At 40.3% G+C, this 13,764-nt stretch overlaps 1 protein-coding gene across 1 annotated transcript in view; it reads left to right on the top strand.

Moving 5' to 3' along the window:
- The window catches only part of RasGAP1 (Ras GTPase activating protein 1), a 121,328-nt gene extending 110,439 nt beyond the window's left edge, over window positions 1-10,889 (top strand). The window contains exons 16-19 of the mRNA XM_080279293.1: window positions 879-997; window positions 1,954-2,105; window positions 7,397-7,580; window positions 10,760-10,889. Coding sequence (XP_080135419.1) covers window positions 879-997; window positions 1,954-2,105; window positions 7,397-7,580; window positions 10,760-10,880 — 576 coding nt within the window. The 3' untranslated portion in view covers window positions 10,881-10,889. The remainder of the gene's footprint in view (window positions 1-878; window positions 998-1,953; window positions 2,106-7,396; window positions 7,581-10,759) is intronic.
- Window positions 10,890-13,764: the final 2,875 nt, after the last annotated feature.

Below are 13,764 nucleotides of genomic sequence, written 5' to 3'. Positions count from 1 at the left end.
GTGTCAATCCGCAGGTCACTTCCTCTCTAACTGCCATCAAAGATGGAAGCTTTTCCTCAAATTATAATTATTCATAAAACCCTATAGACTTTTTATAGAAATAAATCTCCATAAACTGTAGATTTTCTATGCAGAGAGACAGAGACAGACAGACAGACAGACAAAGTCAGGAGGTTTTTCCTCAAATTCTAATCATTCATAAAACCGTATAGACTTTTTATAGAAATAAATCTCCATAAAATGTTGATTTTATATCCAGAGAGAGAGAGAGAGGTAGTGAGCTGGGAGTGAGGGTTAACCCTTGTCTCCAATCCGAAAATTGGCCCAGTAGAAACTGTGGCAACATTTCATGTAGGGGAATTCCCATGAGGGACAACACCTAAATGATCTGGATATTTTGGAAGGACTAAAGGTGGGCGTGACAAGGGTGTGGCTCCTCTTTTTGAACTTGGTAGTTTACAAATTGAGTGTATATGGCAGGCAAAATGTGTGCTGTTAGTTAGGCTTGTGTGCTTGTACCAGGATTCTGGGGGCTTGAATTATATGTGAATGAGTGTTATGTCTTTAGACTTGTGTGATTTAATGCCATAACTGTGCTTTGATTCATATCGTTATGATATGGGCATGAAGAATGAGATACATATTACACTCTGGTAATACACTACCTTACATGAAGTTGTCAGTATAATGAAAGGATGTGTTCTAAAATTTCATGACTACATCCAGGTGATGATGTAAATTGGGGGAAACTGTCGGGTTCCATATACAGGTAGCAGTGGTCATTTTTTTCTGTAATTTAGTGAGGACTGAGGAAAAAAAGAACATCATAAAAGGTGACCTAGCTATTATGAGAACTAACTGCATTGTGCCCTGTGCAGGCAACCAACTGTGTGGAAGAGAAGGAGTGGCTAGATCTGCTGACGAAGGTGTGCCAGTACAACAGCCATCGCCTCAAACAGTACCACCCGGGTGCATACATCAACTCTGTCTGGGTCTGGTGAGTCTTGGACCCCTATTCTTGTAGGTGGAGGAGGTTCAGGTGGGTGGGTGTCTGCTGTCAACCCTGGGGGAAATACCATAGGGGTGATGTATGGCTACAAGCCTTGTAACTGTCCATGCAGTCATCACAGTTAAGCAGGAAACATTCAGCTACAAGTAAGCTGAGTCCAAATCCAAGCTGAAATTCACATTATGACAAATTGTATTACACATTTCCACCCCCGAGTAGCTTTCACCCATTGTTGGGAGGTGAATAGCTGGTTTTGGTACTTACAGTATTTAAGCATCCAGTCCATAGAAAACAAATCTAACCCCCAATATGTAGATTCCTCAAAAGGAAGCATGGTGTTATTCTTATGTATTTGTGAATCAGTATATGAAGGAGGCTTCCAACACACCATCCTTACAAGTTTATTTCTTCTTATGGTATTTTCTAACCCCTCCAGTTTGAAAGTCTTTAATGCTGTTCCATAGCAGTGTACATCCACTTATGGTAGTTCCGTTTATTTATAAAACTCCTCTGTTTTGAGAAATCAACCCTAAGCAAAAGAATATCATCAGGAGGAAAGAACAAAGTGAAAAAGATCTCAATGCTCAGTTGGTCAAGGAATTACAGTACTGTAATTGGCATCTAATATTTCTTCGTGCTTTTTCCTCAGCAATATATTTTGCACATGATAACCTTAATAATTCTCATGTATATTCCTGATACATACAGTGTCTCAGCAGGATATACAGTACCTGTGTAACATAAATAAAAGGTAAAGTGTAAGATGGAAAATATGTTAGTAAGTAAAATTTCTGTGAATCCTACTATCCTTCTTAAAATACAGCCCTCATGCAGTACTATTGAAATTTATTGTAAAGATTAGCTAAGTAAGAAGTGCTATAAAATCTCCCATGCCTCCCCAAAATAATCCCCTGATATAAAATCTGTATGGTGTGATCCTATAGCTGCAAGAGCACCAGCGAGAGTGCACCAGGATGTAGTGCTGTCTCCAACTACCTTGAATGTGAGCTGAAGGTGCACATCGACAGTGATAGAGAGATGGAACGCCTCTGGTCTTTGTTGATGGAGAATATGTCCAAACTTAAGAAACTCCACAGTATGTATATTTTACTCTAAATCTCCATGTAATACTATATTCCCATTGATTTTTTTTCTCACCTTTGAAAAGGGTACCAGGAGAGAGGTGAAAAAATTAGTAAGAGTAAGAAGAGTGGATGAGAAATTTGGAAGGAATTTGAGTGTAAAGTGGAGGGAATGTAAGAACATGTTCTGGAAAGAGGTAAAGGGAGTTAGACAGGGTGATGAAGAAGTAAGTCTGGGAGTGAAAGATAAAAATGGTATATTGCAGGTGGAGAAGGGAGAAGAAGTGAGCAGATGGACAGAACACTTTAAGGAATTGTTGAACATAGAGAATGAAAGTAATGTGAATATAAGTGGCTGGCTGGGAGGAGGAGGGAGGTGAGAAGAGAGCAAAAAATCAGCAGGATGGAAGTAGTGGAAGCAATGAGGAAAGTCATAATGGGAAAAGCCCCAGGAATTGATGGAGTGTGTGGTGAAATGCTGAAGCATGGGGGAGAGACAGTAGTAAGATGAATATGGAAGATGTGCAGATTGGCCTGAGAGGAAGGTAGAGTCTTGGAAGATTGGAAGTCAGGTATACTTTATCCCCAGTATGAAGGATGTCTCCATGGTTGTTCAGTATATATATATGGATGGGGTGATGAGAGAAGTAAAGACATTGGTAATGGAGAAAGGGATGGTGTTGGTAATGAACGGTGATGGATGGAATATCTCAAATTTGTTGTATGCTGATGATGCAGTATTACTTACAAATGCCAGACAAGAAATTGGTAGACTAGTGCAGTTTTGCTGATGTCTGTGAGTGTTGTACCTTGAGAGTAATTGTAGAAAAGAGTAAAGTGATGGTTATTGAGAGAGAAGGTGACTCCCAGTGTGATGGTAGAGTGAATGGAGAGAGACTAGAATTGGTGAGAGAGTTCAAATACCTGGGTACTGAGATAGAAAAGAGAGGGAAATGTGTAAAAGAAGTGGAAAGTAGAGTGACACAAGGAAGGAAAGTAGCTGGTGCTATGAAGGCCTTGATGAAAAACGGAGACTTGAGTGTTGCAGCTGCACGAGGCTTACTTGAAAGAGTGTTAGTTCCAACTTTAAGAAATGGATATGAGACTATGGTGTGGCATGAAATGAAAAGTCAAGAGTGAGAGCTGTGGAGATGGGACTGCTGAGGAATGTATATAGAGTACAAAGAGTGGATAGTATACAGACATAATGTGATTCGTGAAAGATGCGGAATGAGGAAGTCTGTGGACACCAGAAGCAAACAGGGTGTACTGTACTGAGATGGTATAGTTATGTGGATAACAATCGAGTGGTGAAAAAGGTCCACCTTGATCCCAATTAATGCACCTATATGGTGAATGTGCAAGCGTGCACTGTTTGATACCGCTTTAATTGAAACATAACTTATGGGGGAAAATTCATTTGGTGGATGAGTGACTCCAGCTTTAGGGGTTAAACATTTAAACACTGATAATTACCCCAGTATTAAATATCAGTATACGTACATACACGCATACATATGTACACACACCCTCAATGAGCTGGTCTAAACTGGTTTGCTGCCCCCCCCTCTTATAAATAATACGAAGTAATACGTACCCAAATTGCGCTAAAATCATGAGAGAGTGGCTGAAAGTGTCATTTTATATTATACTATGAGTTACTGTGATAAAATACAAGTGATTTAGTGATATTTTTGCTGTAATAAAAAAAGTCATATGCTAAGTGCATCAGCTAGCGAACATTTTTGCAGATGCAAACTGCGCAGCTATGCTATGAAATTACTCATGACTTTATATCAGTAAGTTTCATAGAAGTAAGTGGCAATAAGTCATTCATGAGGTTTTATAAAGTTTGTAATGATTTTCCTCTTATTGCTACTGTTTCGCTAAATTTTAGCATAAATGCTGTGGAAGATCGTAATAAAACCATACAAGACTGGCTTGATGTGTTTGTTTTTAATTATTACTTTGATTTTTATTGTAAATATTGTGATGAGGTAACTTAGCAGCAACCCTGGTTTGTACGGAAAAAATCATGCGGTTTTGTGGAAATTTCTGCCTCACTGGGCTATTTCCTTCATCAGACAGTCAAAAAAAACTTGTATTCCCTCAAATTGTTCTCCGGGCTTGGAGTGCATACGGACATGCAGTTTGTTGCAAATGATAGTAGAAAGAGTGAAGTTTGTCTGACAAAAAGATTAGCTCTTAAGATTAAGGATAAATGGGGTAAAGCACGAGTTGAAAGCACACCATTTTTTTTCCTATTTCTTCGCACTAAGCACAGTCAGTAGGTTGTTGTCATGGCCGCTGCAGCAAAAGGACCATTAAGTCATCTACAGCAGCCAAGATTCAGCTGATCTGCCTTGTGGAGAGCTCGCCTGGTGTTTCTAGTGTTGTTGGCACCAGTGTAACCTCCTCTTGTGTCACCTCCTGTAATGCATCCTCGATAGATGCTGCAGTAATCACATCTGTGGTGGCCTCACCACCATCGTTAATTTAAGACATTTTGTATATTAAGAGACAGCTCACACTATTTGATCATGCGCTAATTGGGACCTAAGTGTATATCTGAGCGAATTTGAAGGAGAGAGGAGGGGAGGTAGGCCAAGAAGAAGGTGGAGGGATATGGTGGATGAGTGTGTGAGGAAGAGAGGTGTGGAAGTCAGTGAGGCTAGGGAACTAACGCAAGATCGAGCTGTCTAGATGAATGCTGTGAGTACATGATCAGGGATTTGGCACCCCTTTTTAACGTGGCAGCATCCGGATTGACTCTGTCAGATATATTTACGTGAAGCAACAGAATGTGGTGAATGTTTTTGGTGTATCAGATGGAGCCAGGATTCCTGGAGCTTGAATGATGAGTGAATGGGGCCCATTGGATTGGGCAGACTTGGGTTGGCTGGACGTTGCTACTCCTTACCCTGCCCTAGGGTGGGAAAGGAGGTCCGGATGATGATGATGATGATGATGATGATGATGTTGATGACAAAGGAAAAGGGGAAAAAGAAGTGTGTGGTAATCATAGGGACATTTGTCTTCTTGGTGTAATAGGGAAGGTATATGGTAGGATACTTATTGACCAAGTTAGGAAAATAACTGAGGAATTAGTTGGAGAAGAATAGGGAAGTTTTAGGAAGGGAAGAGATTGTGTAGATCAGATATTCATTCTTAGGTCTTTAGTGGAAAAGTTTCTAGAGAAGGGAAAGAAGTTGTGTGCGGCCTTCTTGGATTTGGAAAAAGCATGTGACAGGGTGGATAGACAAAGAATGTGGAAAGTTTTAAGGATATATGGAGTAAATGGGAAGTTGCTGAATGCCATGAAGAGTATGTATGAGGACGTTGAGGCTGCAGTGCAGGCGAATAAGGAACTGAGTGAATTTTTCTATCTGAATGTTTGATTGAAACAGGAATGTGTCATGTCCCTATGGTTGTTTCTGTATATGGATTGGGTCATAAAAGAGATACAAGGTAGGGCTGTGGATGTTGGAGCAACCCTAACAAGAGAGGGCAGTGTTTGGAAACTCAATGCATTGTTGCTGGCAGATGATACTATATTGTTAAGTGAAGATGAATGGGAACTGCAAGGTTTGGTGAATGAATTTAGGACTATGTGTAAGAAACGGAATCTGAAGGTGAATGTAGGAAAGAGGAAAGTTATGGCCTTTGAGAGAAGTAAAGTCACTGAATGTACATTGAGGCTGGATGAGGAGGAAATGGGAAATATGAGTGTATTTAAAGTCCTTGGGTAGTGTGATGAGCAACAGTGGAAATTTAGAGGATGAATTGCTTGAAAGGGTCCAACAGGGAAGAAAGGTTGCTGGTTCTTTGAAAGCAATGATAAGGAACAGGGAAGTGAGCATGGAAGTAAAAAAGTAACTGCATGAAAGTACTATATTGTGATACCAACTTTGATGTATGGAAGTGAAGCTTGGACCTTGTTGGAAGGACATAAGTCAAGAGTGAGTGCAGTGGAAATGAGTTATTTGAGAGGAGCATGTGGAATTACATGGAGAGACAGATTGGCAAATGAGGAAATGAAGGAGCACTGTGGTGTGGATATGGATGTGATGGAAGGTGTTGGGAGAAATACATTGAGGTGGTTTGGCCATTTGGAGAGGATGAAGAGCGAGAGACTAGTGAGGAGAGTGTATGTGAGTGAGGTGGAGGGGGGGGTTGGAAAGGGGTGGGAAGGTCAAGGATGAGGTGGAGGGATGGGGTAGAGAGGTACAGCCAAGTCACCTAAGGTGTGGCTGGTTGGTTCTGGGCCAAGCCTGTGCCATAGAAAACCATGCCATACAAATAACTAAACCTATGGAAAAAAAATGGAATTTGGTTCTGGACATTTGCTCAAAGTCCCCCTTGTCACCCCTTTTTTCCCCATTTTCCCTCACTTTACACAGGGACACAATCAAGCAGTCAGTCAGTGCATGTATTACACACAAATTAAACACTAAATAATAAAGGACTGTAAGGGCATAAAATACTGAACGTACCTAACTCCGACAATGATATTGCTAAAGTGGACGGGGTAAGGTTGGGGGTTCTTAGGCAAGAGGCATGTTTCAAACCTTGCCATGCCCCCGCGCCATAGGTATTATATGTGCGTGGTTCTTCTTCTTCCCCACCCCCCCAGAAAACCGCGGCATAGAAGTCCGCACCATAGGCGACTTGACTGTACATGAGAGAGAGGGGTGTGAGCTGGGAGTAAGGCAGTCAAGTGGTATTGGACAGGGCGACTTGGAGGCGATTTGTTAGTGGCCACCCCATATGGGATTGAGGCGTCTGGTAGTAGATAGATAGAAAAGGTATTGATGTATGTGAATGAGTTTGAAGGTGGGAGGAGATGTGGTAGGTCAGGAAGGTGGATAGATACTAATATGATTAATTATATGAGAGAGATGTATGGAGGCCCGCAAGGTTAGGGAACTGACAAGGGATTGAGTTGGTTGAATGAATTTTGTATGGAGGAGTGCATGGTCAGGTTGGGATCCCTTTTTCAAGTTGGTGGTTTTTGACGTGACTTAGTCTGATAGGTACTGGTAATTATGAAACTTCATGTGGAACGTGTATGGTACCTGTGAGGTAGGATGAGCATGCTGTTGATTAGTTCTCCCACTATCATATTCTTTTCTTTTCCATTGTTTTTGGACACTACACTTTGTTTTTGGACACTACACCCCATCCTTATCTGGGAAAAAGAGACAGGATGATGAAGATGCTCTGAATATGTCTTTATCATTAGTCTGTGCATAGGACTGAAATGAGTTTTTCAGTACAGTAATCCCTCTTTATGGTTTATTATTAGGTCTGTGTGAGAGTGCAACATTATATGATAGAGGTGGTGAAGTCGTGTTAGGTGGGATTGTGGTGGAGAACCCAAGAGTGTCATACCAATCTCTCACTGCCGTCATCAGCTCTGTAATACAACTGCAACAGGAGCACCGCAACCACCAGAGACGTATCCTGCGATCACTCAGATATGGTTCAGAGTATGTATATTATGTTCGTGTGTTTGTTTTTGGTTGTTGTTTTTCCAGTCTCAGCTGAGCATTTGGTGGTCTGAAGGCCAAAGTTGCTTTTTTTTTTTTATTTTTTTTTTTTATTTTTTTTTTTTTTTAAAGGGGGATACAGAGGGAACTGAGAAATATTTGCATAGCTGAAGAGTATACTCACTTGGTTATTTGATGCCATTGTATGATGATTGACTACTTATTTGAGAAGCTACCATCAGACACTTTAATTCAGTTTCCAATGAATATATATACTTTCAAGTGCATAAAAGGGTACAACTGGGAAGAAGGGTTGCTGGTTCTTTGAAAGCATTGACAAGAAATAGGGAAGTGAGCATGGAAGTAAAAAAGTCGCTGCAGTGTAGTACTGTATTGTGATACCAACTCTAACGTATGGAAGCGAAGCTTGGACCTTGTTGGAAGGACATAAGTCAAGAGTGAGAGTGGAAAAAGAGTTATGTGAGAGGAGCATGTGGAGTTACATGGAGGGACAGACTGACAATTGTGGAAGTGGAGGAGCTTTGTGGCTTGGATGTGGATGTGATAGAAAGTGTTAGGAGAATTATGTTGAGGTGGTTCGACCATGTGGAGAGGATGGAGAGCGAGAGACTAACCAGGAGAGTGTATGTGAGTGAGGTGCAAGAGGGAAGAGGGAGGTTGAAGCCGAGGATGAGATGGAGGGTTGGAGTGGAGAGATGTGTTAGAGAGGAGGGTGTGGACTTGGGGAAGGGCAGTGAATTGGCGGGGGACAAAGCGACATGGAGGCAGTTTGTTTGTGGCCATCCATTACGGGATTAAGGCATCTTGTCGTAGATAGATAGAGATAGATAGATTAAATAGTTTAACCAAACCACTGAGTAAACAAGTTAATCTGTCTATCTGTTGCCAGATGCCTAAATCCCTTATACAGGGTGGCCACAAACAAATCACCTCCACATCACCCTGTACCCTGCCATTTCACTGTCCTGCTCTCAGTTCACACCCCCTCTCTCATATACCTCTCCACTCCATCCCTCAATCTCATCCTTGGCCTTCCCCTCCCTCTCTCCCCCTCCACCTCACTCACAGACACTCTTCTCATCAGTCTCTCACTCTCCATCCTCTCCACATGGCCAAACCACCTCAGTGTGTTTCTCCTAATGCTTCCTGTCACATCCACATCCACACCACAACGCACCTTCACATCCTCATTTGTCGGCCTGTCTTTCTATGTGTCTCCATAGGCTCCTCTCAAATAACTCATTTCCACAGCTCTCACTCTTGACTTGCGTCCCTCCAACAACGTCCAAGCTTCACTTCCATATGTTAGAGTTGGTAATACAATACTGTCATGTAATAACTTTTTCATTTCCATGCTCACTTCCCTGTTTCTTATCACAGCCTTCAAGGAACCAGTAACCTTTCTTCCTTGTTGTACCCTTTCAAGCACTTCACCCTCCAAACTTCCATCCTTACTCATCACACTACCCAAGTACTTAAATGTACTCACATTTTCCTTTTTCCTCATCATCCAGGGTCACTGTACATTCACTGACTTTACCTCTCTCGAAGACCATAACTTTACTCTTCCCTACATTCACCTTTAGATTCCGTTTCATACACACTCTCCCAAACTATATCTAACCCCTCCAGTTCATAAATATATCCTAAGCTAAAGAAAAAACAAAAAAAAGTTGTGTGTGGTTATAGCAGTAATAAAATTTAAAATATGTCACCAGGTTGAATGGTTAAATATTTATGCTTATGGTTTATTCTTTTAATTCAAGGTACCACCAGACCGTATGCTCAAGTTAGATCTTCTAGTATTAAAGGGGTTAGTAAAGGCCATATCTCACCCCTGCGGCTCAGGAATTTTGTAAGCTGAATAATATTGTCAATAGATCACAAGAATGAAATAAGAAAAAAAAGATGTTGCCATGTAGTAAGAGTGTCATCTCATCCTAGGATGGGAAAAGAGATATGAACGATGATGATGATAACCTTTGGGCCAGGTCCTGGTTTACACCAAATGTTTGCTGGCACAGGCAGTTGCAGGCAGGACTTTTGCATCACTATAGTCCATACAAGTGGCCGTTCTTGACACAGGCAGGTGCAAGCAAAATTTTCTTGAACTCCTGACCATAACTACAAGCATTTGGTGTTGATGCAATCTTAGAAATCTTAAGGGATTGGTGAGTCCCTAATTTTTCATGAGCATTTATGAAATGCTGTGGTGATTGGTGTGTATCCCATATTGAGTGCTGTTAGCTTTAATGCAAAGAGACCGGACATGTTTTAAATTCGTCACCTTTCTGAAATTTATCGAAAATTTTATGGGTATGCATTCCCCTGTATCATTTGATATAGTTATTATATTTACTTGTTTATTATCCTTTTATACCCAAGAATAATCTCCCAGTTATGAATATGGCATGTTACCATTTTAGCTCATTAACTTATATTGTTTTTCTAAGTGAACTGTAAATATCATGATAAATATCTTCATCATCATGACCTTTACTCCTATCAAAGATGGGGCACGGTAAGATCCAGAAAATGAATATCTTGGTAGATAGGGTTGTGAAATGGGTATGAGTGAGTGAGTTTGAAGGTGAGAACAGACAAGCATGGTAGGTCAAGAGGAAGGTGGATGTGTTATGGTAACTGAGTGTGAGAAAGTGAGGTATGGATATTAAGGTGGCTAGGGAATGGATATGAGATCAAGTTGGTTGGGTGAGGAATGTGCAGAGAAGCACAAAATCCCCCCCCCCCCCCCCTCAACAGATAGATTGACTTTTGTGGCAGGTGTATGTAAAAGACAACCTTCAGAGAAGGAAAGGAGGTTGTGAGTTGGAGGCAGTATTCCAGGCACTTGAATTATATGTAAATGATTTGTTGTCCCATTTTACTGAGCATGCATGTGGCATTCAGTCTTCCTCAGTGGTAAGTTCTCTGTGTTTTCTGGATGATGCTTCATGTTTAGATGGAAAAAAAGGTCAGTTTGGAATTGATGATGTTAGTTCTCCCATGTTTCCTTGTTTTCTGTTTCTTACCTCTTCCCATCTTTGCCCTAGAGAAGGGACAGGATAGTGATGATGATGATAATGATTTCTGAAGTTAGTATATCAGTATATTATTATTATTTATTTATTTTTATTTTATTTTTATTTTTTTACCAGACAAGCACCCATAGGTGATGACAACTACTTACTCTTGGCATCCAGCTTTAGTAAGGTTGAGACCTCTGGAACCAGTGACCCTACCACGCCAGTGAGGAAAACATCAAGTAACCCCTGCTGACTAGTGCATTCTCTTAATGCAAGATTAATACATTGCTCACCACCATGAATTTATTTATTTTTATTTGTATTTTTTTAACAGTCGAAAATTCAGTGCCTGGAAGCTAAAGGAAAACAGATTCCTGATCCTTTGATTTTGAGATACCTGGACATATTGCATTTGGAGAATTAGCAGTCAAAAGCTGGATGGGGAAAGACAGACTGAGAAAGACTTTCAGAATTGTTCAGTTCTCGCCATGATAGGCTGAGCATGCTGCAGTCTGTATGATATCCCTTCTCACAGCTCAAAACTACACATTGTGTTGTTCTGATGTCCAGTTGCAGCATTGCCTGTAAGGATAGGCAGTGGATAATTTGCATTTGTGGGCCAATCTAATTTGGTGATCAAATCAGTGATGCTAGTGCCTTATTTTGAACGTTGATCTTGATGTTTTTGGAATGCCGCCAGTGGGGAGGTCTTTTAAAACTGTGGCCTAGCCTCAGGCTCTTGCACCTTAAAGGGAGTAATGTTGAACTTTTATTATTATTACTGTACTATAATTATTGTTATTATTATTACTGTATGTGATTCTTGTGTTCCCTTGGGCATGTTGAGAAGAAATGGTATTTTTTGTCAAGAAATGTAAGTAAGGTTTGTAAAAAGGCAAGTATCAGACCTATACGAGTAGCAGTAATATTCACCTGCATACTAACTGATGTTGCTTTTAGGTCACAGAAACATGCGTGAGCAGCATTTCTCGTAGTATTATCTGTGTATATGTGTGTGTTTTAGGTAGTTTGTCGATCCTGTTATGAAGAGGAGTTATAGTGTAGGTAAGAGTTGGAAAGCTTACCATCTTATTTTGAAGTAATGAAGACATTAATGAGGGTGTTAAGCCAGAATGATGATAATGTGCAAGTTGTTGGTCAGGTCTTACCCTTAGTTTAATCATCAGTATATATTTTAATGTTGCCATAGGTTTTTCCTTGATGTGGAACTATAGGCACAAGGAAGAATGTTATGTGAATTAACTAAAAAGTTGTGCAAAACCGAAGAACTTAATTAAAAGCACACAAAGTCTGCATTGTTCTACGTACATTATTCATTGAGGCTATGACCAAGAATATTTTGTATTTTAGCTGGTAGTTTAGTTTTGTTGTTAATATGTTATTTTTATTTCCTAGAAAAGTAGCTGTAGTAGAATTGTGCCACATAGCCAGTTTTAAAGTGGGGATGAAAGTTCAAGACCAAGGGTCATGTTATGAGTGGCTTTGGAGATTTTGTAATGCCTCTTACTTATTTATTCTCCACATTACACCTCAGTCCTCCTGAATGTTTATTAATGTGGATTGTATTGAGTTGCTTAGGCCAGGGCCCTTACACTCCTGTTTATACAGGACAGATGGGAATTGGATGATAAATGGATGGTGTTTATATTAAAACAATATAAATATACATCAGAATGGTAAGGTGTAATATGCAAAATAAATTAATGAAGAAGAGTTGCTACAAACTCGACAATACCACCTCAAGTATGGTCTTAGGATTCACAAACAAACTTATGATCAGCGTGCCCTTGTAACTCAGATCTGATTTTGCAGGAAGGGTGAGAAGAGCATAGAATCTTTGCATAGCTCCTCTTCTTTGTGCAGAAACAAATCTTAGTAATGAGAGTAGAATAATCCTGAACTATCTATTGGTTTTGCAGGAAGGATAAGGAAAGGAGAGTGTAGTAATTTCCACTTTCATTCTTCCTGCAAATCAGAGTCTGAGTTATGGTAGGAAAGTAGTTGTAAGAGTGTTCATGAATCTGTCCCCAGAAGTATAAGAGGCTGGACAGCTCTCACGGGTTGGGTATAGATACACTGACTTCCCTCAGGTGTGTGCTTTTTATTTTATTGTTTATAAGATTATGCCCTGTAGCAACCATTGCTAATTAACCTGTGGAATGCAAGTCACAGCTCAGGTTTTGCCAAACAAACCTGCATAGTACAGGTTAATCAAAAATTTTATATTGAGTCAGGAACAATAACAGGAGGGCGACTTATAGAAACTAGTTCCCCCCCCCTCCAGTTTTCCTATTGAGCGTTTGAATAATGACAAAACTAGTCAGGGAAAAAAATAATATCCAAAACTTGAGAGTCTCCTTGCACCTCCCAAAAATTATATATTAAAAATGAAACATTAATGTATACCTACTGCACGTCTTGAAAGAAATTGGTGGCTATGCATCCCAGATGATGGAGTTGTCCAGCCTTGTGTACAAGGTCTACACAGTCCAGGGTGGATGCTGTTGACTCAGCCAAAGTCATTAGCAAGTAGATGCTTCCATGTGGGTACACTGACTCAGCCAGAGTCATGTATTCAAGCAGTCTGTGTCGAGTCTCCTTGAGCACACCCTGGGCTGGACCCCTGGATTGTAAACCTTGTGGTGTGTGATGCTTTCGACTCATGTGCAGTTTCTCCATCTATATTCCGTTTCAGTCTAGTGATTTTTTTTTTTTTTTTTTTTTTTTTTTTTACTGCTAGGCAATTTTATTCAGTTAACCCCTAAAGACTGCAAATTTCTCAGAGCAGTTAGGGTCCAATTTTTTGACTTTCTTAGATTGTAATTTTTTTCTTACAGATTTCTATTTATCTATCTATTGCCAGATGCCATAATCCCATAAGGGGTGGCCATTTGACTTTGAGTTATTTGTTTTACAGGGAGGGGCACTAACCCCCCACCAACTCACTTGTTGACACATAGGGAACACGTATGGTTTGGTTATATGGTTACCACCCAGCGTTGTAGATGGTTTCTTGGCTTACAAGAAACCATTAGGCTTGTCACTCATGTAATGCCACCTGTAGAGGAAAGAAGAGTAATAAAAAGTGACAGGAAAGATGGGAGAAATATATTTCA

Source organism: Coenobita brevimanus, chromosome 78 (assembly GCF_032717465.1).
Source record: "Coenobita brevimanus isolate Jiangsu-jjx chromosome 78, ASM3271746v2, whole genome shotgun sequence".
Classification (NCBI taxonomy): Eukaryota; Metazoa; Arthropoda; class Malacostraca; order Decapoda; family Coenobitidae; genus Coenobita; species Coenobita brevimanus.
The sequence above is the reverse complement of the archived record's forward strand: the minus strand, read 5'-3'. Positions and strand labels throughout refer to the sequence as shown.